Source organism: Tubulanus polymorphus, chromosome 12 (assembly GCF_964204645.1).
Source record: "Tubulanus polymorphus chromosome 12, tnTubPoly1.2, whole genome shotgun sequence".
In the NCBI taxonomy this organism is placed as follows: domain Eukaryota; kingdom Metazoa; phylum Nemertea; class Palaeonemertea; order Tubulaniformes; family Tubulanidae; genus Tubulanus; species Tubulanus polymorphus.
The window spans coordinates 1,133,591-1,155,541 of record NC_134036.1 but is presented as its reverse complement, the minus strand read 5'-3'; the positions used below and the strand labels follow the sequence as shown (position 1 = coordinate 1,155,541).

Below are 21,951 nucleotides of genomic sequence, written 5' to 3'. Positions count from 1 at the left end.
ACTACATATCCAACAATACCGGCGGCGACACCTGGTGTTCACAGACGTCTATAACGATCAACAGACGGCTAGTTGTCATGGATATTACTGACACGCGCGGGATGAATAACCATTCAAATATCATCGGTAGCTTTCAGCGTTCCCCTCCATTCATCGGTAGCTGCACATTTTCCCTCCGTTCACTGGTAGCTGCACATTCCCCTTCAGTAGCTGCACGATGAACAATCGCCGGTAACTACGGATACTTATACAACAATTGGACCAGAATTAATGAATTAATCAAACATAAGTAGAACTGTAACTGTAGAACTTCGCAACGCTCGATGTTTCACATATAGGTGTCGCCACCTGCTGGTGTCAGTGCGCGCTAAATCCGCGACCCTCCTCCCGCCCACGCGCCCGTCCATCTCCCTCGGTTACGATCAATAATGACAGATGAACAATGATAATATTTTACCGTTTCACATTATTATTATTACTATTAATTAATAATTAATTCATTGTCGTGTGGTCGAGTGCGGTTCGTATAGGGAATTAAAACTGAAGACAGAGAGAGAGAGAGAACCGATACCACATGTGTGGGGAGGCAGGCGGGGGGCGAGCGGGTGATCGCGTCGTGTACCACCCACTAGACATAGATCTAGATTACAAAAATGGCGGCCGATACGTCCCCGCCGCCCGCCCGACCGACCGGCCCTCATGTCTCCAGTAACTACATACATATATATATATATATATATATATATTGTTACTGGACGCATGAACAGCGCAACAATGCGGTAAGTTATAAATAGAGTACGCGCGAGTAACCACGGCGACACGCTTAACAAAGAAAAAAAATAACAACAACTGAGATGTGTCATCATCGTCATCATCACCATCTCGTAAAATACGATTTATATATCATCATCATCATCATCATCATCACCATTTTCCTCTTCGTCCGTCAGTCGCGACTACAACAACAACAATGCATCGTTTTATATTTTGGTTAACGTGCGCGCGTTGCCAACGGCGACAATGGCGTCCGTGTGTGTGTGTGTCGTTGCGTTATTTCGTCCGACCGCCCGCGTGATTATAACAAAACACATGAAGAGGTCAAGGACACTTGATAAAGATTTTTTTTGATATAAACACGCACGGTTGCTATAACGACGTGGTAGTAGTGTTAGACACCGGCGACGCCTGGTGGTGGCTCGCGTAGTACCGACAGCCGATCACACTAAATTATACTCCTTCAGGTTTAACTGTAGAATCGTATCTTTGACGGCCGCAAATACAAATCTTATATTCTCGGTATCTGAAAAACAACAACGAAAACACTTTAACCATATAAATATCCCCCTATGACATCATCGCCTGTTGAAGATGGCCGCCTCCACTAACCCCCTATGACATCATCGCCTGTTGAAGATGGCCGCCTCCACTAACCCCCTATGACATCATCGCCTGTTGAAGATGGCCGCCTCCACTAACCCCCTATGACATCATCGCCTGTGGAAGATGGCCGCCTCCACTAACCCCCTATGACATCATCGCCTGTGGAAGATGGCCGCCTCCACTAACCCCTTATGACATCATCGCCTGTTGAAGATGGCCGCCTCCACTAACCCCCTATGACATCATCCCCTGTTGAAGATGGCCGCTCCCCCTAAGCCCTTATGACATCATCGCCTGTTGAAGATGGCCGCTCCCCCTAAGCCCTTATGACATCATCCCCTGTTGAAGATGGCCGCTTCCACTAACCCCTTATGACATCATCCCCTGTTGAAGATGGCCGCCTCCACTAACCCCTTATGACATCATCCCCTGTTGAAGATGGCCGCCTCCACTAACCCCCTATGACATCATCCCCTGTTGAAGATGGCCGCTTCCACTAACCCCTTATGACATCATCCCCTGTTGAAGATGGCCGCCTCCACTAACCCCCTATGACATCATCCCCTGTTGAAGATGGCCGCTTCCCCTAAGCCCTTATGACATCATCCCCTGTTGAAGATGGCCGCCTCCACTATCCCCTTATGACATCATCAAATTAATGAGATTTTAGAATTAAGTAAAGATGGCTGCTTCTATAAATCCCCCTATGACATCATCAGATTAAATCGATGTAGTGATATAGAGACACTCCTGAAAAAAATGGCCGCCGAATAAATTCCCCTACGACATCATGAAGGCGAGATGGTGATATAGCGCACAATTATGGCTACCTCTATAAATCCCCCTATGACATCACCGTATAGTATAAAGAATGATGACGTACCTGTGGCACATGTGAAATGTGAGTAAATGATCTTATCAGGGTCGGGATTTAAATCTACAAACATCTTCAGGATAAATTCCCGGGCTGCTTGGGCGTCTCTCTGCGGGCCTGCGAAAATAATACGACAACCGTTTTCATTTTTAGGGCAATTTCGTGAAAACTTTACAAAATTTTTATAAATCGGCAGGAGTTGCTGGACCTGCAGTCGCTGAAAAGTTACTAGGAGTTAACCAGTTGACATAGCGACAATTTAAAGTTCCAGCCGGTTAACCCTTTTAGTGCGGTGTATAAATCAGTGATAGATTTTGCTAGTACACCGCACTGCAGTGTATTGGTGTAATTAGTAATTATCTCTCTTGAAAAATGGCAGCACCTGTCCAAAACATAGTGAAATACTAGTAATTAACGATACACCGCGTCGTGGTGTAGACGCACTATAGTGCTATTCCCGTTATTCAACACACTAGGGTGGAATTTTTAAAAATTTTCAAATTATCTCCAGCACTATAGGGTATTAATTAGTTAGCTCTGAAAGGGTTAACTTTAACCAACTTTTGGGCAACTGCAGGTTTTCGATCGCACGTCTCTTACCGTCGAATTCAGGGAAGTAGTCTACAAGATGTGAGTGCATAATTTTTTCCTCTAACAAATCTTTCTTGTTCAGGAATAGAATAACAGACGAATTTTGAAACCATGGATACGTAATAATCGTTCTGAATAACGCTTTCGATTCTTCCATACGGTTCTAAAAACGATAACAACGACGATGATAACAATGCAACGCGTAGCAACAACTGAACTCAATATCGGAGGAAGAAACGCGAGGAGAGGTCGAGGAGAGAGGTTTGGAAAGACAATGTCGTCCATAATAAGTCAAGGAGATACACAATATGAGTGTAATATATTGTGAGGGAAATCCCACATGTAAAGGTCTTGAGTAAAAGCTTTGAGCAACGTTTCAGATAAAGTCTATCAGTGTACGGATGATGGCTGATTAAAGTCTTTAGCAGAAATGTTGCTGAAATATATATAAACTCTTTTACTCGAGAACTTTAGATCTGTGGCCGAATTTATTGTGGGCGTTCTCTCGTAAATGTGGTCTATGATACCTCTGTTAAAAGAGAAATGGTAGAAAGGGAAGGGGATGAAAGAGAGGGAGAGAGATGGAGAGAAGGGAAGAGAGAGGAGGGAGAAGAGAGATGGAGAAGTAAGTGGAGATGAGGGGTATCAGGAGAGTGAGGGAGGTAAAGGGAAAGGGAAGTGGTAAGAAGACAGTTTAGAACATGGAGGGATAAATAGAGAAATGGGATAGCCGGTAGGGGGTATAGGAGAGGGAGAGGTAAGGGAGAGTGAGATAAGATGAGAGGTAGGGAGGGGTAAGGAGATGGAGGTAAGGGGAGAGAGGGAGGTAAGATGAGAGGTTAGGAGAGAGAGGGAGGTAAGATGAGAGGTAAGGAGAGTGTGTGATGTAAGATGAGAGGTAGAGAGAGGTAAGGAGAGTGAGATGAGAGGTAAGGAGAGAGAGGTAAGAGAGAGAGGGAGGTAAGATGAGAGGGTAGGGAGAGTGTGTAAGGTAAGATGAGAGGAAGGGAGAGTGTGTAAGGTAAGATGAGAGGAAGGGAGAGTGTGTAAGGTAAGAGGAGAGGTAGGGAGAGGTGAGAGGTAAGGAGAGTGTGTAAGGTAAGATGAGAGGTAGGGAGAGGTAAGAAAGAGAGGTAAGAGAGAGGTAAGAGAGAGGGACATAAGAGAGAGGAGGTTGTCGAATGCTTACCTCGTTGTCTGATTCAACTAAAACTTGATCATATTCACTTAAGGCGACTAGAAACATAATTGAAGTAACGTTTTCAAAACAATGAATCCATTTCCTTCGTTCTGATCTCTGACCTCCGACATCAACCATTCTAAAATTCAAAACAAATAACAACGTGAATCATCGTCATTTTATTCATAGCATTAGATTACTGTTTAAACGCAACATTCATTCTGGAAGCCAGCTCCCGGGTTCCTACAGATCAGTCATCGCTCAAATTCAAGGATATTCGACGACCTTGAAAAACATTTTTGGTTAAGAAGGAGTTTTCAAGTAGGAACCTCGCAGGTTTACCAGACCCGTAAAATCGTGAGAAATTTTACATCGAAAATAGTAGTTTAATTGAAAATTATCTAGAAATTATTTATTGATTTCGATATTTTTGGGAGAAGTTGAGCTCTTAAAAATAGTCGACGCTACTCTCAAATAGTGAGTCGTAGTCATGTCTGAGGCACAACAGTCTAGAGGTCTTAAAATAGAGTAGAGACTCAATGAAATAGTGGTTGTATCAGCTTTATATTACATTATTATTGTCATATTCTACAAATTGTTGTAATTTATTTCTGGAATAGATAAATAAATTTAAGTTTAAGTGATGTGAGGTGCGAGGCCAAACTGTGTCAGAGGAATCATTACATTCAGTCTCGTACAGTTATTCTATCTGAAACACTCAGTGTGCAAACAATTCACCATGTACGCGCTAAGTGGTGGCGACACCTACTGGTTAATTGATGAACTAGAATGAGCTGATCAATTTTATTGAATGAACTACATTAAGTAGTCAAGAATTCTCGGGGTTAACTCTAACTCACAACTGTACAACTGGATTCCGAGTTCACAGTTAATTCACGCACAACTGTGGAACTGGATTCTGAGTTCACAGTTAACTCACAACTGTGGAACCGGATCCTGTTGATCACTAAATTGCGTAAAAGGATGTATTTTTCCGTGAAACGAAATCATTACTTACCGAAATATTATACTATCCAAATCGAAGGGATATTCGATGATACCAGTAGTCGGTACCCTGACTCGTAGAATATCCTGAAGTGTTGGCAAATAGTTCGGTTCAGCAACGCGGTCTACAGTGTCTAAATAACTAGAAAATCATAAATCATATTTGTTAATTTCATTTGCAATATTTTCAATATTATTTCACTTGCGATTTTTTTTAATCATTACAGGGTGCCGGTTTTATGTTTCCAGGGCTGCCGACATTCTCCGCGCAGTATGTTATCAACAACTAATTGAACAATTTTTTCAGAAACATTTCATCGAAAAATCTAATCAACTTAACACAAGCCCGGTTTGATAGACTGGGTATCAAAGTTAAGTTATCCTGAACCCGAGTTCAGTTTTATAGGAAATCTTTACAGGGATAACCACCCCAAACAACTAAACCCTCGTTTCATTGACGGGGGTTCCTTCGAACCTGCTGAACGAAACTGGCCGCTGAATTTCAAACCAAAACTATCGCGGCAACAATGACCACAAGTCTTGTTTGGACGACCGCGACATTTCATCGATTGACAAAATCGACAGAAAAAAAAGGTGGCTTGACACTGAAACGTGAGTATAAAATCAGAAATCAATAGTGGGAGAGAGGAGAGAGGAAAGAGGAGAGAGAGAACTGGGTGTTGACGATGGTTGATGATTATGGGTGTAAACCTTCATGGATGGTTCATATACAGGGTGTGTCTCTTCTCTCTCTCTCCTACAGATATATATATATATATATATATATATATATATATATATATATATATATATATATATATATATATATATATATATATATGTATTTAAATATATATATATATACTGCCATAGGCTTATCGTCAGTGATAAATTCCTATACAAGCGGCGCCCCCTTCCTCATCGAGATCAATAGGGTATTACGCACACACGTGCCTCCCCGCGCCAAACACAGTGTGTCACCTAAACGACCAGCGCCACCCCGCGTCAAACACAGCGTGTCACCTAAACGACCAGCGCCACCCCGCGTCAAACAGTGTGTCACCTAAACGACCAGCGCCACCCCGCGTCAAACACAGTGTGTCACCTAAACGACCAGTGTACAGGTGACCAGTTTGACATGAGAGCAGTAAACCCTCTCCTGTACTGTGACCAGCAAACAGCACCCTACAGGGCGTGGGTCCACGTGGTAGCAGCTACCAGGGACATTGAGCCATGGTTTTACTGAACAACCCATGAGATCCAGCCTGTTGGATCCGGTAGCTTATGAGGACAGCAGTTTATGACCTACATAACTGTTTTATGATGACGAATGGCAAGCAGTGGGTACAGTAATAAGTCTGCACCAGCGACGGCCCGGGGTACAATACGGGGCCTCACCAGTAACAGCCCAGTGGGTACAGTATGGGGCACACCAATAACAGCCGAGGGGTACAGTACGGGGCCTCACCAGTAACAGCCCAGGTGGTACAGTACGAGGCCTACCAATAACAGCCGAGGGGTACAGTAATAAGCCCGCACCAGCGACGGCCCAGGGGGTACAGTAATAAGCCCGCACCAGCGACAGCCCAGGGGGTACAGTAATAAGCCCGCACCAGCGACGGCCCAGGGGGTACAGTAATAAGCCCGCACCAGCGACAGCCCGGAGGTACAAGTCACGAGCAGGTTAGTTTCAATCGACTGACATGTTCTAAATCTATATCGACTGATATCAAAATAATAGTGACGACGATACATGAAACAGAAGGCGTTTCCTCGTTAAACTCTGTTTCACTTTAAACATTCTTATTTCTAAATTGATATATATTGAACTGATTTATCTCACAGTTTCATCAAATCATGACAAGTTCCCGACACAAATTTCGACACCATTTTCATCGCCATTCCGATGACTTTCAAACGAATCTACTCGCGCCTCATGACGCTTCACAGGATGGTATTTATTTATCTTTTCATTTATTTTACACTCAAACCCGTTACAGGTATTAGAGGGACAAAACAAAATAAAACCCCGAAGATAGCGGCGCACGCTACGCTTCAACATCTTATACCTTCGAAAATGATAGCGAACTACCGCACTGCCACCTAGTGCAGGTAGTCAGTACCACTCTCAACCCGCTAGAATCTCAACCCACGAGTGAATCAGAAAAATATCTAGGTTTGAAATGTTACAATTCATTCATTCTTCAATGAATCACGTATCGATAAAGAATCCGAATTCGCTGTATTTTACAGGTCGTCCAGGTCAGTGGCGCCGCCCTGACCGGCTCGTCTCACGTAGCGCCCCCTATACTTACTATTTGGCAGAATCTGTTAATTGATATTCCCTACGACGGTCGTAACACTCTTGTATACCAGGATCATTCCATAGATTTCTTATTGCTTCGTAAAAATGCTTCTCAAATGTGGTGACCTTCTCATAATCGACGACCTTCACTATTTGAGCATACTCCTGTAAACACACAAACAGACAACGACGGTTAGTGACGTCTTCAGGTCATTCATAGTTTAACACAGTACACACCAGGGGGCAGCAGTTGCTGTGAAGTTGGTTTAAAGAAAACCAGTGGATAAATACCATAGTAATAATGAAGTTTTAATTGTCACTACATCAATTATCCACTGGTTAACTCTGAACGTTTGACAACTGCAGCGCAGCGGAGGGGAGAGGATAGGGGAGGGGGAGGGGGAGGGGAGAGGGGTTTAGTGAACTCAAGTTACATGGAGCTGATTCTATAGGGTGTGTATAGGAACAGGAGGGGAGGGGAGGGAGAGAGGGGAATAGGGGGTTTAATGAACTGAAGTTAGATGGAGCTGATTCTATAGGGCGTGTATAGCTCAGATATTAAATTGTTTGTGAAATATGGACTCCTCCTGCAGGGGGTAACCTGAGATGTGCAGTGACTCAGTCATCTATCCAGGGGTTCACTGATTTGGGTTCAATGGTTTGTGGTTGATGGTTCTTTTCTGGTACCTTTTTCATACAAAAGAAAGAACCTGAAAGTGCCTGGAATGGTGGTCAATGTGGTCAGTCAGTGGGGGCCGGTCTGTTAGTCAGTGCTTGTCAATCTGGAAGTCAGTCTGATGGTCAGTGTAGCGGTCAGTCCGTGTGGTGGTCAGTCTGATGGTCAGTACGGTGGTCAGTCAGTGTAGTGGTCAGTCAGTTTGTGCAGTTAGTACAGTGGTCAGTCAGTCTGGAAGTCAGTGGCCAGTAAGTTGTCATCAGTCTGTTGGTCAGTGTAGTGATCAGTCAGTGTAATGGTCAGTCAGTCTGATGGTCAATCAGTGTGGTGGTCAGTCAGAGAGGTGGTCAGTCTGATGATTTTACCAATTCTACCGCGATGAAACCGCGTGGAACTGAACCGAACTCCGCACGTTTCACCTCAAACCAATCAAAATCAATAATCATTGATTTTACATTTTAATATAAATAAATATACATATAAAATCCACACCCAACGTTTCGTTTCTAGGGCTACTGACGATGACGACGATGATGCTAAGGGATGATGAGAGGAACGAGGAGGAAAGATAGCTGTATATATGTATATAGGGTGTGGTAGTATGAAACTGATAGAATGGATATAAATCAATACATTGTAGTGATGGGTGTTGGTACATATACACTGCTCGCGCTCGCTCGCGCGCGCTCGCTCGCTGGTTAATATACCTGTTACTGAGTTACACTAAAAACCTCTATAATCATTATCCGGGCTTCATTTCACGGCCGTCACTTAAGTCCAAAAGTTGTCTTAAATCTTAAGACCGGTCTGAAGTTGTAGATTGGTTATGGATCTAAGTTAGTCTTCATGCTTAGACTTAAGACCAATCTAAGACCATTTTAGTTCTATAAACAATCTAACAACTTAAGACCAGTCTTAAAATTTAAGACCATTTTTGGACTAAGGTCTCAACCGAGGAACCGGCCCCCCTGGTGTCCTCCCCTCTCAGTCCGGACCCTCCACCTCCTCAGCTTGGACCCTGCAAAATCTGACATTGAATATTCTGTCAACATTCTTGCCGTGTTCAGTGCTTCACCCGAGACATTTCTAAATGTAATTGAACTACAAACACCAGACAATAGACATTTTATCAGCACACTTTCAAAAACTGATCATCCACACTTCACGTGTGTTCAGAGATTTTTTCATTGAAAATGAACTACAAACACCAGATACGCGCAGATTCCAGTCTGTTAAGGGGGTTGCAGGTTCAAGGTTCCTGGCTGTAGGGGGAGGGTGCAAGTTAAATCGGTTTGTAATTGTGACATTTTTTGTGAAATTCAAACCCAGCTAACACACGGTCAGATTTGCACCAGATAAATCCGTCATTCGTCGTCGGTGTCCGATAATTAACAGTTACCCGGCAACTGAATCATTTAAAACGATTGCTAATTATCGAAATGAACCTATTCTCGAGGGCCCCTTCATTCGAGGGTGCGATTGATTTTTCTAATACGAGGAAAGCGAGGTACGCGCCTCACCAGTACTCCTCTAATTAACCGCTTTTTGAACATCACGAAAAACTACCTCTGATACCATCGCCACGGTTACGCGATAGACGTAGGTAACAATCGAGTTAAAAACGACGATGAGCTCTGACGCCCCCTGTAGTCGAATCTCAGAACTAAAAATCAGCGACTTTCCTATACATTTGTAATTGTTGCTTTTCTTCAAGAGTTCAGACAGAGATGGGAAAATGTAGGTGATGAGTTTATGAGAGATGAGGGTTTTGAAGATGACGGGTTTTATGAGAGATGAGGGGTTTATGAGATGAGGGGTTTATGAGATGAGGGTTTTGTAGATGAGGGGTTTATGAGAGATGAGGGGTTTATGAGAGATGAGGATGTAAGAGAGATGAAGGGTTTATGAGAGATGAGGGGTTTATGAGAGATGAGGATGTACGAGAGATGAGGGGTTTATGAGAGATGAGGGGTTTATGAGAGATGAGGGTGTACGAGAGATGAGGGGTGTACAAGAGATGAGGGGTGTACGAGGAAAGATGAGGGTAGATGAGGGGAATGAGGTTTAGTTTGACACTCACTGACTGATTTAATACCGCACCCATGTTTTACTGCCCGCTCACAGCTCCTGCCGCCGCCAATACTACTACCCCTGGTAACCATAGCAACCATATACGCACACACACACACTAGCTCGCTAGTGTTGTCATTGTCACATACACGTATAGCAGCAGAGACAGAGACAGAGAGAGAGAGGAGGGGGTGGACCGGTGGTCGAGAAATTCATCAAACACTGAACTCTGTTTGTTTTTAGGGTTTTAGGTGCGAAGATAAGGGAGAGAGAGAAAATGGAGAGGAGACGTTGAAGGTGGACGAAATAGTCAATGCAAGTGAGAGTAGAGGGGAGATTGGAGGAAGGGAGAGAGGGAGAAGGGAGAGGGGAAGGAGGGAGGGGACAGAGTAGAGGAGAGGAAGGAGGGGACAGAGTAGAGGAGGAGGGGAGATATGGGAAGAGGAGGGGAGAGAGGAGGGGGTCTATATGTATGCCCCTCTTGTCACAGTGCATAGGGGGCCAACATATAGACTACTGGTAGTGGGGGAGAGCAAAGACGAGAGGAGAGATGAGTAGAGAGTGGAAAAGAGTGGAGAGAGGGTTCAAGTGTAGAGAATGAGATGATTGAGTGGTTCATTGTAGCGTACCGGTATTCAATTCAAACACTTTCAAATTCCACTTTCTAACTGATGACAAATTTAGGTCACAGGTCAACCTTAAAACATACTCTGGATGGTGACAGTGGAGACGGGTGGACGAGGTGGAGTGGATAAGGTGGAAGGGTGGTAGAGTAAAATGAAACGTTACCTCATTTTTCGGATCTGTGTAGGGAATCTTTAACGTTTCCATGGCTCGAATCATCGAATTCATCGCCATGAATATATTCTGATAGACGAGTTTAATAAAGCTACGTTTATCGTCGTCCGAGTAACCAGCACCATGAATAATCCTCATCTGTTTTATAAATGTACTTTTACCAGATTCACCAGTACCTGAAATGACACAATATCAGTATTTACTAAAACACAGTCGTTTAATTTCAGTTAAATAAAACTTTGATGGCGTACAGCACCATCTATCCCACTAGATGGCGTACAGCACCATCTATCCCACTAGATGGCGTACAGCACCATCTATCCCACTAGATGGCGTACAGCACCATCTATCCCACTAGATGGCGTACAGCACCATCTATCCCACTAGATGGCGTACAGCACCATCTATCCCACTAGATGGCGTACAGCACCATCTATCCCACTAGATGGCGTACAGCACCATCTATCCCACTAGATGGCGTACAGCACCATCTATCCCACTAGATGGCGTACAGCACCATCTATCCCACTAGATGGCGTACAGCACCATCTATCCCACTAGATGGCGTACAGCACCATCTATCCCACTAGATGGCGTACAGCACCATCTATCCCACTAGATGGCGTACAGCACCATCTATCCCACTAGATGGCGTACAGCACCATCTATCCCACTAGATGGCGTACAGCACCATCTATCCCACTAGATGGCGTACAGCACCATCTGTCCCACTAGATGGCGTACAGCACCATCTATCCCACTAGATGGCGTACAGTACCATCTATCCCACTAGATGGTGTACTCCACCCTCACACAGGAACCCCTCATCTCCCCTCACACTGGTTCCCTTCACTTCCCCTCACACAAGAAACCCTCATCTCCCCTCATACTGGATCCCTTCGCCTCCCCTCACACAAGAACCCCTCACCTCCCCGCACACTGCCTCCCCTCATAATGCACCCTCTCACCCGTACCGCACAAGAAGTTGTTTACTAGGATACAAACAGCCCTCAACCGAGTTGACAGATCTATTTTTAGAATGCAGCTATTTATAGCTCAGTTATTAGCGTCAGAATAATGAAACAGTGAGATCCAGAGAGAGAGAGAGAGAGAGGATCATTGAGGCTCATCCGTCAGTTGCCGAGGGGATCAACTCTTCAATTGTTGCTAACGACCTGCAGCGGAGCACGCCGGCGACGCGGAGGCTCGTGTGACGTCATTACATCAGACGTAACGTAATCGTCATCGACAAAAACAGCAAATTATGGAATCGTAAAATAGGTCATCGGGAATCACGATTCACCTCAATCAGTGTCGAGCTCGCCTGTTGACTTAGCAACTGTCTATTGTCGTAACTACAACTCCTTTACCAAAACGAAAACTTCTGAAGATGGGTGGAATGATTCCACCTGAAGCACCTCTGAATATGGATAGAATGATTGTTTTAATTGATATTGTGGGTTTCTCTCAATGATATTCTGTGGAAGTTTGCTCACCTCACAATCGATCACACAAGGATGGAACTGGGTCCATTGCATTCACCACATAACTGCGGAACTGGGTTCATTGCATTCACCACGTAACTGTGGAACTGGGTTCATCGCACAACTGCAGAACCGGGTTCAACATAAAACTGTGGAATTGAGTTCACCACATAACTGTGGAACTGGGTTCACCATATAACCACGTGGAGTTCTAGGTTCAACACATAACTGTGAAACTAGTTTCAGAGATGCTTAGTAAAATGAAATGCCCAATAACAAGTTGGTAGTAGTCAGTCAGTGGACGCACACGTGGTAGTAGTCAGATGACGCACACGTGCTAGTAGTCAGTCAGTGGACGCACACGTGGTAGTAGTCAGTGGACGCACACGTGCTAGTAGTCAGTGGACGCACACGTGCTAGTAGTCAGTGGACGCACACGTGCTAGTAGTCAGTGGACGCACACGTGCTAGTAGTCAGTGGACGCACACGTGCTAGTAGTCAGTGGACGCACACGTGCTAGTAGTCAGTGGACGCACACGTGCTAGTAGTCAGTCAGTGGACGCACGCATGAGATACAAAACTTTGATGTATAGAACCCCCGAGCAGTAGGTTGTCATGGAAACCAGTTTTGTTGTTGGGCGTGTCCTTCATGTATTGATACCAATATAACACACGGAGAGAGGGGGGAGGAGAGAGGAGAGAGAGAGAGAGAGAGAGAGAAAGAGAGAGAGAGAGAGAGAGAGAGAGAGAGAGAGAGAGAGAGAGAGAGAGAGAGAGAGAGAGAGAGAGAGAGAGAGAGAGAGAGAGAGAGAGAGAGAGCCAAACACACATGAGAAAATTTCACAATTGAATAATATTGGGCTTGATCAGGACACAGATGGGCAACAGTGTACATTAGAGCCTGTAACCCAGCTGACTGACGGACAGGCCTGTAACCAAGCTGACTGACTGACAGGCCTGTAACCCAGCTGACAGACAGGCCTGTAACCCAGCATACAGACTGTAAGCCTGACTGACAGGCCCGTAACCCAGAATACAGACTGTAAGCCTGACTGACAGGCCCGTAACCCAGAATACAGACTGTAAGCCTGACAGACAGGCCTGTAACCCAGCATACAGACTGTTAGCCTGACTGACAGACTTTTAGTCTTTCAGATAGACTGTAAGCCTAGGAGAGAGACCAGCGACTATCTGACTCTAGTCTTTCAGATAGACTGTAAGCCTAGGAGACAGACCAGCGACTATCTGACTCTAGTCTTTCAGATAGACTGTAAGCCTAGGAGACAGACCAGCGACTATCTGACTCTAGTCTTTCAGATAGACTGTAAGCCTAGGAGACAGACCAGCGACTATCAGACTCTAGTCTTTCAGATAAACTGTAAGCCTAGGAGACGGACCAGCGACTATCTGACTCTAGTCTTTCAGATAGACTGTAAGCCTAGGAGACAGACCAGCGACTATCTGACTCTAGTCTTTCAGATAAACTGTAAGCCTAGGAGACGGACCAGCGACTATCTGACTCTAGTCTTTCAGATAGACTGTAAGCCTAGGAGAGAGACCAGCGACTATCTGACTCTAGTCTTTCAGATAGACTGTAAGCCTAGGAGACAGACCAGCGACTATCTGACTCTAGTCTTTCAGATAGACTGTAAGCCTAGGAGACAGACCAGCGACTATCAGACTCTAGTCTTTCAGATAAACTGTAAGCCTAGGAGACGGACCAGCGACTATCTGACTCTTGTCTTTCAGATAGACTGTAAGCCTAGGAGACAGACCAGCGACTATCTGACTCTAGTCTATCTCACGGCTCTCACTGACTATGTGTGTAACACTGCTAACGATGATGATATATCTGAAATCGTCATGGTAACCATGCTGACTATAACAGACACTAGCGTTAACCCTTATCCCAACGCAGCATCCCCATCACCCAGCAGCAGCAGCAGCAGCAGCAGCAGCCAGTAGAGCTGAGAGATTGGTCTGAATGAAATGATCCCCAGCTCTATCTATCTCTCTCTGTGTGTAGTGAGTAGAGTAGTAGCTACTGGTGCTACCCTCGGTTCTATCACTGAATACTATTGATACCTGGTATACAACAGTGAGAGATCAGTGAGGGCTTCAGCATCTCTATCCGCTCCGGGATACCGGCATCTCTATCCGCTCCGGGATACCGGCATCTCTATCTGCTCCGGGATACCGGCATCTCTATCTGCTCCGGGATACCGGCATCTCTATCTGCTCCGGGATACCGGCATCTCTATCCACTCCGGGATACCGGCATCTCTATCCGCTCTGGGATACCAGCATCTCTATCTGCTCCAGGATACCGGCATCTCTATCCGCTCCGGGATACCGGCATCTCTATCCGCTCCGGGATACCGGCATCTCTATCTGCTCCGGGATACCGGCATCTCTATCCGCTCCGGGATACCGGCATCTCTATCCGCTCCGGGATACCGGCATCTCTATCCGCTCCGGGATACCGGCATCTCTATCTGCTCCGGGATACCGGCATCTCTATCTGCTCCGGGATACCGGCATCTCTATCCGCTCCGGGATACCGGCATCTCTATCCGCTCCGGGATACCGGCATCTCTATCCGCTCCGGGATACCGGCATCTCTATCCGCTCCGGGATACCGGCATCTCTATCTGCTCCGGGATACCGGCATCTCTATCTGCTCCAGGACCCTGAAAAGTCTGCCACATAGCAGGATCCTGTTCCGCAAAAGTCTGACACATAGCAGGATCCTGTTCCACAAGTCTGACACATAGCAGGATCCCTGTTCCACAAAAGTCTGCTACATAGCAGGATCCTGTTCCACAAAAGTCTGCCACATAGCAGGATCCTGTTCCACAAAAGTCTGCCACATAGCAGAATCCTGTTCCACAAAAGTCTGCCACATAGCAGAATCCTGTTCCACTAAAGGTACACACAGATACCTCCTCACTCACACTACGGAACCTCACACTCGCCCCGACCCAGACAGCAAACACACGCGTAATATTCAAATCAATTCTTACATCTTAGAATTCATAATAATGACACAATACATATATATATACACCAGGAAACTGGTGCGACCTGATTTCCAGGAAAATACCAGCTGTTACCAATAGCGAGATATATATATATATACATATATAATAATTCCATGAAGTTATTCTCTACATACTTCTAACAGCACTTGTAATGTACGGGTGACGATAATTTTTGTCAGACGTTTATTTCTGTTGCCGTTCCAAAAAATGTTCGACGCAACGCCTCACCAAAAGACGGCGTACGCTGCGGCGAAAATATTCCGCGGCTAATCGCGTGATGCGCCCTCTATTACGATTATGAGGAACCGGAGGTGAGATTTTTTATGGGAATTATATTTTTGCACCGGGATAAGATTTTCCCAGGTACCGACGAACCTGAAAACCTGGTTGACTGACACGCCGATGACGTCAATGTCTGTCAACAGATGGCGTTAGGGATATTCCAGGAAAACCTTTCCACATTCTGCGGACAGAGTACGTATTATCATGTACATTGTAACTCAGTACAACAAACAAATACCGTACCATGTTGTACCGTTTTAGAAGAATCAGCCAAACTCAAAATCATCTTTACAGAGTTAGATGACAGAGTAGACTCAGCTCAAGTCAGATCTTTTGACTTGAGAGTGATATCTGAGTTGGATGGTACAGTAGACTCAGCTCAAGTCTGATCTTTTGACTTGAGAGTGATATCTGAGTTGGATGGTACAGTAGACTCCGCTCAAGTCAGATCTCTTTTGACTTGAGAGTGATATCTGAGTTGGATGGTACAGTAGACTCCGCTCAAGTCGGATCTTTTGACTTGAGAGTGATATCTGAGTTGGATGGTACAGTAGACTCCGCTCAAGTCAGATCTTTTGACTTGAGAGTGATATCTGAGTTGGATGGTACAGTAGACTCCGCTCAAGTCAGATCTTTTGACTTGAGAGTGATATCTGAGTTGGATGGTACAGTAGACTCCGCTCAAGTCTGATCTTTTGACTTGAGAGTGATATCTGAGTTGAATGGTACAGTAGACTCCGCTCAAGTCAGATCTCTTTTGACTTGAGAGTGATATCTGAGTTGGATGGTACAGTAGACTCCGCTCAAGTCGGATCTTTTGACTTGAGAGTGATATCTGAGTTGGATGGTACAGTAGACTCCGCTCAAGTCAGATCTTTTGACTTGAGAGTGATATCTGAGTTGGATGGTACAGTAGACTCCGCTCAAGTCAGATCTTTTGACTTGAGAGTGATATCTGAGTTGGATGGTACAGTAGACTCCGCTCAAGTCTGATCTTTTGACTTGAGAGTGATATCCGAGTTGGATGATACAGTAGACTCCGCTCAAGTCAGATCTTTTGACTTGAGAGTGATATCTGAGTTGGATGGTACAGTAGACTCCGCTCAAGTCTGATCTTTTGACTTGAGAGTGATATCTGAGTTGGATGGTACAGTAGACTCCGCTCAAGTCGGATCTTTTGACTTGAGAGTGATATCTGAGTTGGATGGTACAGTAGACTCCGCTCAAGTCAGATCTTTTGACTTGAGAGTGATATCTGAGTTGGATGGTACAGTAGACTCCGCTCAAGTCAGATCTTTTGACTTGAGAGTGATATCTGAGTTGGATGGTACAGTAGACTCCGCTCAAGTCAGATCTTTTGACTTGAGAGTGATATCTGAGTTGGATGGTACAGTAGACTCCGCTCAAGTCGGATCTTTTGACTTGAGAGTGATATCTGAGTTGGATGGTACAGTAGACTCCGCTCAAGTCTGATCTTTTGACTTGAGAGTGATATCTGAGTTGGATGGTACAGTAGACTCCGCTCAAGTCAGATCTCTTTTGACTTGAGAGTGATATCTGAGTTGGATGGTACAGTAGACTCCGCTCAAGTCGGATCTTTTGACTTGAGAGTGATATCTGAGTTGGATGGTACAGTAGACTCCGCTCAAGTCAGATCTTTTGACTTGAGAGTGATATCTGAGTTGGATGGTACAGTAGACTCCGCTCAAGTCAGATCTTTTGACTTGAGAGTGATATCTGAGTTGGATGGTACAGTAGACTCCGCTCAAGTCTGATCCTTTGACTTGAGAGTGATATCTGAGTTGGATGGTACAGTAGACTCCGCTCAAGTCGGATCTTTTGACTTGAGAGTGATATCTGAGTTGGATGGTACAGTAGACTCCGCTCAAGTCGGATCTTTTGACTTGAGAGTGATATCTGAGTTGGATGGTACAGTAGACTCCGCTCAAGTCTGATCTTTTGACTTGAGAGTGATATCTAAGTTGGATGGTACAGTAGACTCCGCTCAAGTCGGATCTTTTGACTTGACAGTGATATCTGAGTTGGATGGTTTATCTCCGTGATAACAAGTCCCACAAAACCGAATCGCATAAACGAGATCAAAACTACTGAAATAAGTACATGAACAGCTGATGGACCAGACCTGTTGACAATAACTCAAATTGTAGTAAAATAAATACTGCAGTTGTTCGCAAAGAACTTTTAACGAGAAAAAAAAACAACCAACGATCAATAATGAAATAAAAATCTAAAAAATGTTTCCTCTTAAAGAAATTCAAACCATCTGAAACGCGACACTTCCCGATGAGAAAAAAAAAACCATCGACGATTTCATTTAGTCAGAAAAACGAAATCGAATTTTAAAATCGTAATTTCTGGGAATTATTGATTACGTTTTAAACGTTTTCAAACGAGACGAGCGAGAAAATTCAAACCGTATTAAACCGGTATTCTATAAACGAACTACACCCAAATTCCGTCATCGTTTATTAGTCAATATGTACTCGTAACCATAGCAACGCGAAACAGTAAATAACCGTATCATCAACAATTTTTGGCCTCGTTATCAGTTTTGGTACGATTTTTAGAAAAAATAAACTTTTTGAAAATACGTAATTAGAATTTTACCAAGTCTCAACTTTACCGCAGTAAGAGACAGAGTCTACTGTATTTCACAAACTCTTACTCAGTATTTGACACCAACTCAGGGTAGAATTTTACCGGTCTCAACTTTACCGCAGTAAGAGACAGAGTCTACTGTATTTCATAAACTCTTACTCAGTATTTGGCACCAACTCGGGGTAGAATTTTACCGGTCTCAACTTTACCGCAGTAAGCTATTTACTCAGTAGGCTATTTGAAACCAAAGCTGACAACCTGCTAATGGTTTTTAGGTCACCTTAATCTTTTGACCCAGATATTACTATTATAGGATTTTAACCAGAATATCAATGGGAAAACCCAGCCACATTAAAATGAATCATAGCAATAAATCACTGTTCTATATCAACACATAAAAGTTAATTCCTCCCAACATTTTGTAGATAATATTCATCAGTCCAAACTTGGGTCATAAAAGATACAAGAGTCTGTGATATTTCACAAACTCTTACTCAGTATTTGACACCAACTCGGGGTAGAATTTTACCAGTCTCAACTTTACCGCAGTAAGAGACAGAGTCTACTGTATTTCACAAACTTTTACTCAGTATTTGACACCAACTCGGGGTAGAATTTTACCGGTCTCAACTTTACCGCAGTAAGAGACAGAGTCTACTGTATTTCACAAACTCTTACTCAGTATTTGACACCAACTCGGGGTGGAATTTTACAGGTCTCAACTTTACCGCTGTAAGAGACAGAGTCTACTGTATTTCATAAACTCTTACTCAGTATTTGACACCAACTCGGGGTAGAATTTTACAGGTCTCAACTTTACCGCAGTAAGAGACAGAGTCTACTGTATTTCACAAACTCTTACTCAGTATTTGACACCAACTCGGGGTGGAATTTTACAGGTCTCAACTTTACCGCTGTAAGAGACAGAGTCTACTGTATTTCACAAACTCTTACTCAGTATTTGACACCAACTCGGGGTGGAATTTTACAGGTCTCAACTTTACCGCTGTAAGAGACAGAGTCTACTGTATTTCATAAACTCTTACTCAGTATTTGACACCAACTCGGGGTAGAATTTTACAGGTCTCAACTTTACCGCAGTAAGAGACAGAGTCTACTGTATTTCACAAACTCTTACTCAGTATTTGACACCAACTCGGGGTAGAATTTTACAGGTCTCAACTTTACCGCGGTAAGAGACAGAGTCTACTGTATTTCACAAACTCTTACTCAGTATTTGACACCAACTCGGGGTAGAATTTTACAGGTCTCAACTTTACCGCAGTAAGAGACAGAGTCTACTGTATTTCACAAACTCTTACTCAGTATTTGACACCAACTCGGGGTAGAATTTTACCGGTCTCAACTTTACCGCAGTAAGAGACAGAGTCTACTGTATTTCACAAACTTTTACTCAGTATTTGACACCAACTAGGGGTGGAATTTTACCGGTCTCAACTTTACCGCAGTAAGAGACAGAATCTACTGTATTTCACAAACTCTTACTAGGTAGGCCTATTCATCCACCAAAGCTGACAACGAAAGGATTTTAGGAGTCTACAGTATTTCAGCAGCATCAAACTATCCTGCACCCTGGGCCTAGAGTAGGACCATCACATAGATGTAACAGTATCACATAGTCCTGGGCTGGGTTCCATAGATTGAGTAGGCCTACATCAAAGTTACCTTTCACGAGTAAATCCTCAATTTGGGCGACAACCTCCATTGTAACAATGAGAAACCATGGTTATAACTGACGAATTTCAAAATATTCCCAGGGACTATTTTTCTTCCACATCAATGAAACCCAGCCCTGGATATATGGGTCGAGATAAGCATTTAAGGAAATACAAGCCTCAACCAAATGAACACGAGATACTGAAAGCAAACAGTGCTGAGCCTGGAACGTAACATCAAACCCGGGCTTCGTCAAGCCTGGTGCCCGCTAGTTATTTACCATACCTAATCATTGGTGGTAAGCTAAATCGGATGGGCTTTTTTGAGGTTTGTGAAAATATCCGATCGTGAAACTAAACCACGGAATAATAAATCCAAATTGAAACGAACAAAATGTGCTTGAAGTCCGTCTTAGCCTACAGCAGGAATGGGGCCAAGAAAGTGACAACTGACTGTTGTAGTGTATCCTAGGGGTCTACGCGATAGTATCAATGAATTCCTAAATTCCAACAAGGCCTAACATCTAATGCTATTAACAGCTAGGTTTACCAACCCCTACCTACCACATACAGGCCTGGCTATACATACACATATAGGATACACTGATACATGCAGATATTGTCAGCCATCTTGAATTCAGCCTTGCAATAAGAACTGCTAGCTACCCTGCATATCGCAGCCTCAATAAGCCCGTACACAACCTTAATTCAACGCTACAAACCCCTGTTTTACTAACTATATATAATACTGAACACATATACGAGCAGAATGGCGGCCATCTTGATTTCAGTCTGAGCTGATCACACAGAGTTTACAAACACCGACCAGTACTCACCCAATAACAATAATTTAAGTTCCCGGCGAGCGTCTTTTTTATCCCGACGCAATTGTTTTTCGATTTCTTGATTGATACGTTTTTGCTCTTTGGCCTCATCGCTCAAACAACACGCCATGGCGAACCGAGCTCCGTCTCACACACTGCGCTGTGTGTGTGGTGAGTATGCGTACTGTATTTCAGCTAGGGGTACCCCGAGCTGATACCTACTGTCGGCGGCGGCAGTATATATGTATATATATATGTATAGTAAAATCCACACACACGGTCGAGGCGCTATCTCGTGTAGACCCGGGTCGGAGCGCCTTGTTTTTCGATAGTTCTACTCCTGTTCCAGTCCCGCGTAAACACGGCGTCGATGTTCCAAATGCCTAAACCAGTTCACCGCCACAGTTCGTGAATCATTACTGTTAAACTCGGGCTACTGTCAGAGCTTGGGTGTGGTAAGGCGACATCAAAATGGTGCCGACTCCCTCGAATCGGGTCGGTTTTCGAGCGCGAATTCGTGTCTAGCGATCCGGCGTCTCGGGTTCGAACCTTAGCGAATTGTTAACGGCGGCGTAAAACACGGATTCGCCCGGAAAACGTAGGATTTTCGGGGTTTTGTGAGGGTGCACTTCGGTTCGGAAAAATGAATAGAGGCGGGCGTCGGTTCGAAGATTGGAACAGCGTCGATCGAACGCTGCCGGTATATACATTAGCGCATACCTAATCAGCGTATACCACTACACCATCTACCGGCGAAACCTGAAACTATTGATCTTTGAAATATTTTAGGACCAAGAAATGTCCTCGGCAGAATCTGCGCATTTTGATCTATTAAGTGCAAAATAATTGTTTTGAAAATTAAGTCACGAGCCATCTAGGCCCTAAACTGAATTTATGGCAATTAGTTTCTAAATTAATTTGTAGTCTAAAAAGAAGCTTTTTCATTAAATTTGAGAATGATTATAAGGCTTCCTAAAAGTTTTACAATAAAGATTTAAAGCAAAGCTTTAAGTCTTAAGGTACAAATTTTGAAAAAAGAAATGTTTTAAGGCCAAAAATATATTTCTACGAATTTTGGAGACACTGAACCTTTTGTCTAGTGTGTGCAAAAAAAAAAAATATTAAATTGTTTTAATCATTTGTGAA

General features: G+C 44.0%; 1 protein-coding gene across 2 annotated transcripts; it reads right to left on the bottom strand.

The window, feature by feature from the left end:
• Positions 1-310: 310 nt before the first annotated feature.
• On the bottom strand, positions 311-21,230 carry LOC141913820 (guanine nucleotide-binding protein G(q) subunit alpha). Of its 2 annotated transcripts, none has more exons than XM_074804981.1 (8): positions 20,818-21,230; positions 10,871-11,055; positions 7,346-7,500; positions 5,044-5,172; positions 4,035-4,164; positions 2,855-3,008; positions 2,264-2,371; positions 311-1,300 (listed from the first exon to the last, which is right to left on the bottom strand). In XM_074804981.1, the coding sequence occupies exons 1-8, from the start codon at positions 20,933-20,935 to the stop codon at positions 1,218-1,220; spliced, it is 1,062 nt and encodes a 353-aa protein (XP_074661082.1). In that variant the 5' UTR covers positions 20,936-21,230; the 3' UTR covers positions 311-1,217. The 2 variants fall into 2 exon arrangements, with proteins under 2 accessions (XP_074661082.1, XP_074661083.1); XM_074804982.1 differs by lacking the exon at positions 20,818-21,230 and adding an exon at positions 14,449-14,581.
• Positions 21,231-21,951: the final 721 nt, after the last annotated feature.

Bases quoted from the DNA above. Each gene is read 5' to 3' on its own strand.
- LOC141913820 (XM_074804981.1), bottom strand. From the start codon at position 20,935: ATGGCGTGTTGTTTGAGCGATGAGGCCAAAGAGCAAAAACGTATCAAT. The intron at 5,173-7,345 runs GTAAGTATAGGG...ATGATTTTCTAG, and splicing joins TTAACAGATTCTGCCAAATA to TTATTTAGACACTGTAGACC. The intron at 2,372-2,854 runs GTAAGAGACGTG...TTATTTTCGCAG, and splicing joins CTACTTCCCTGAATTCGACG to GCCCGCAGAGAGACGCCCAA.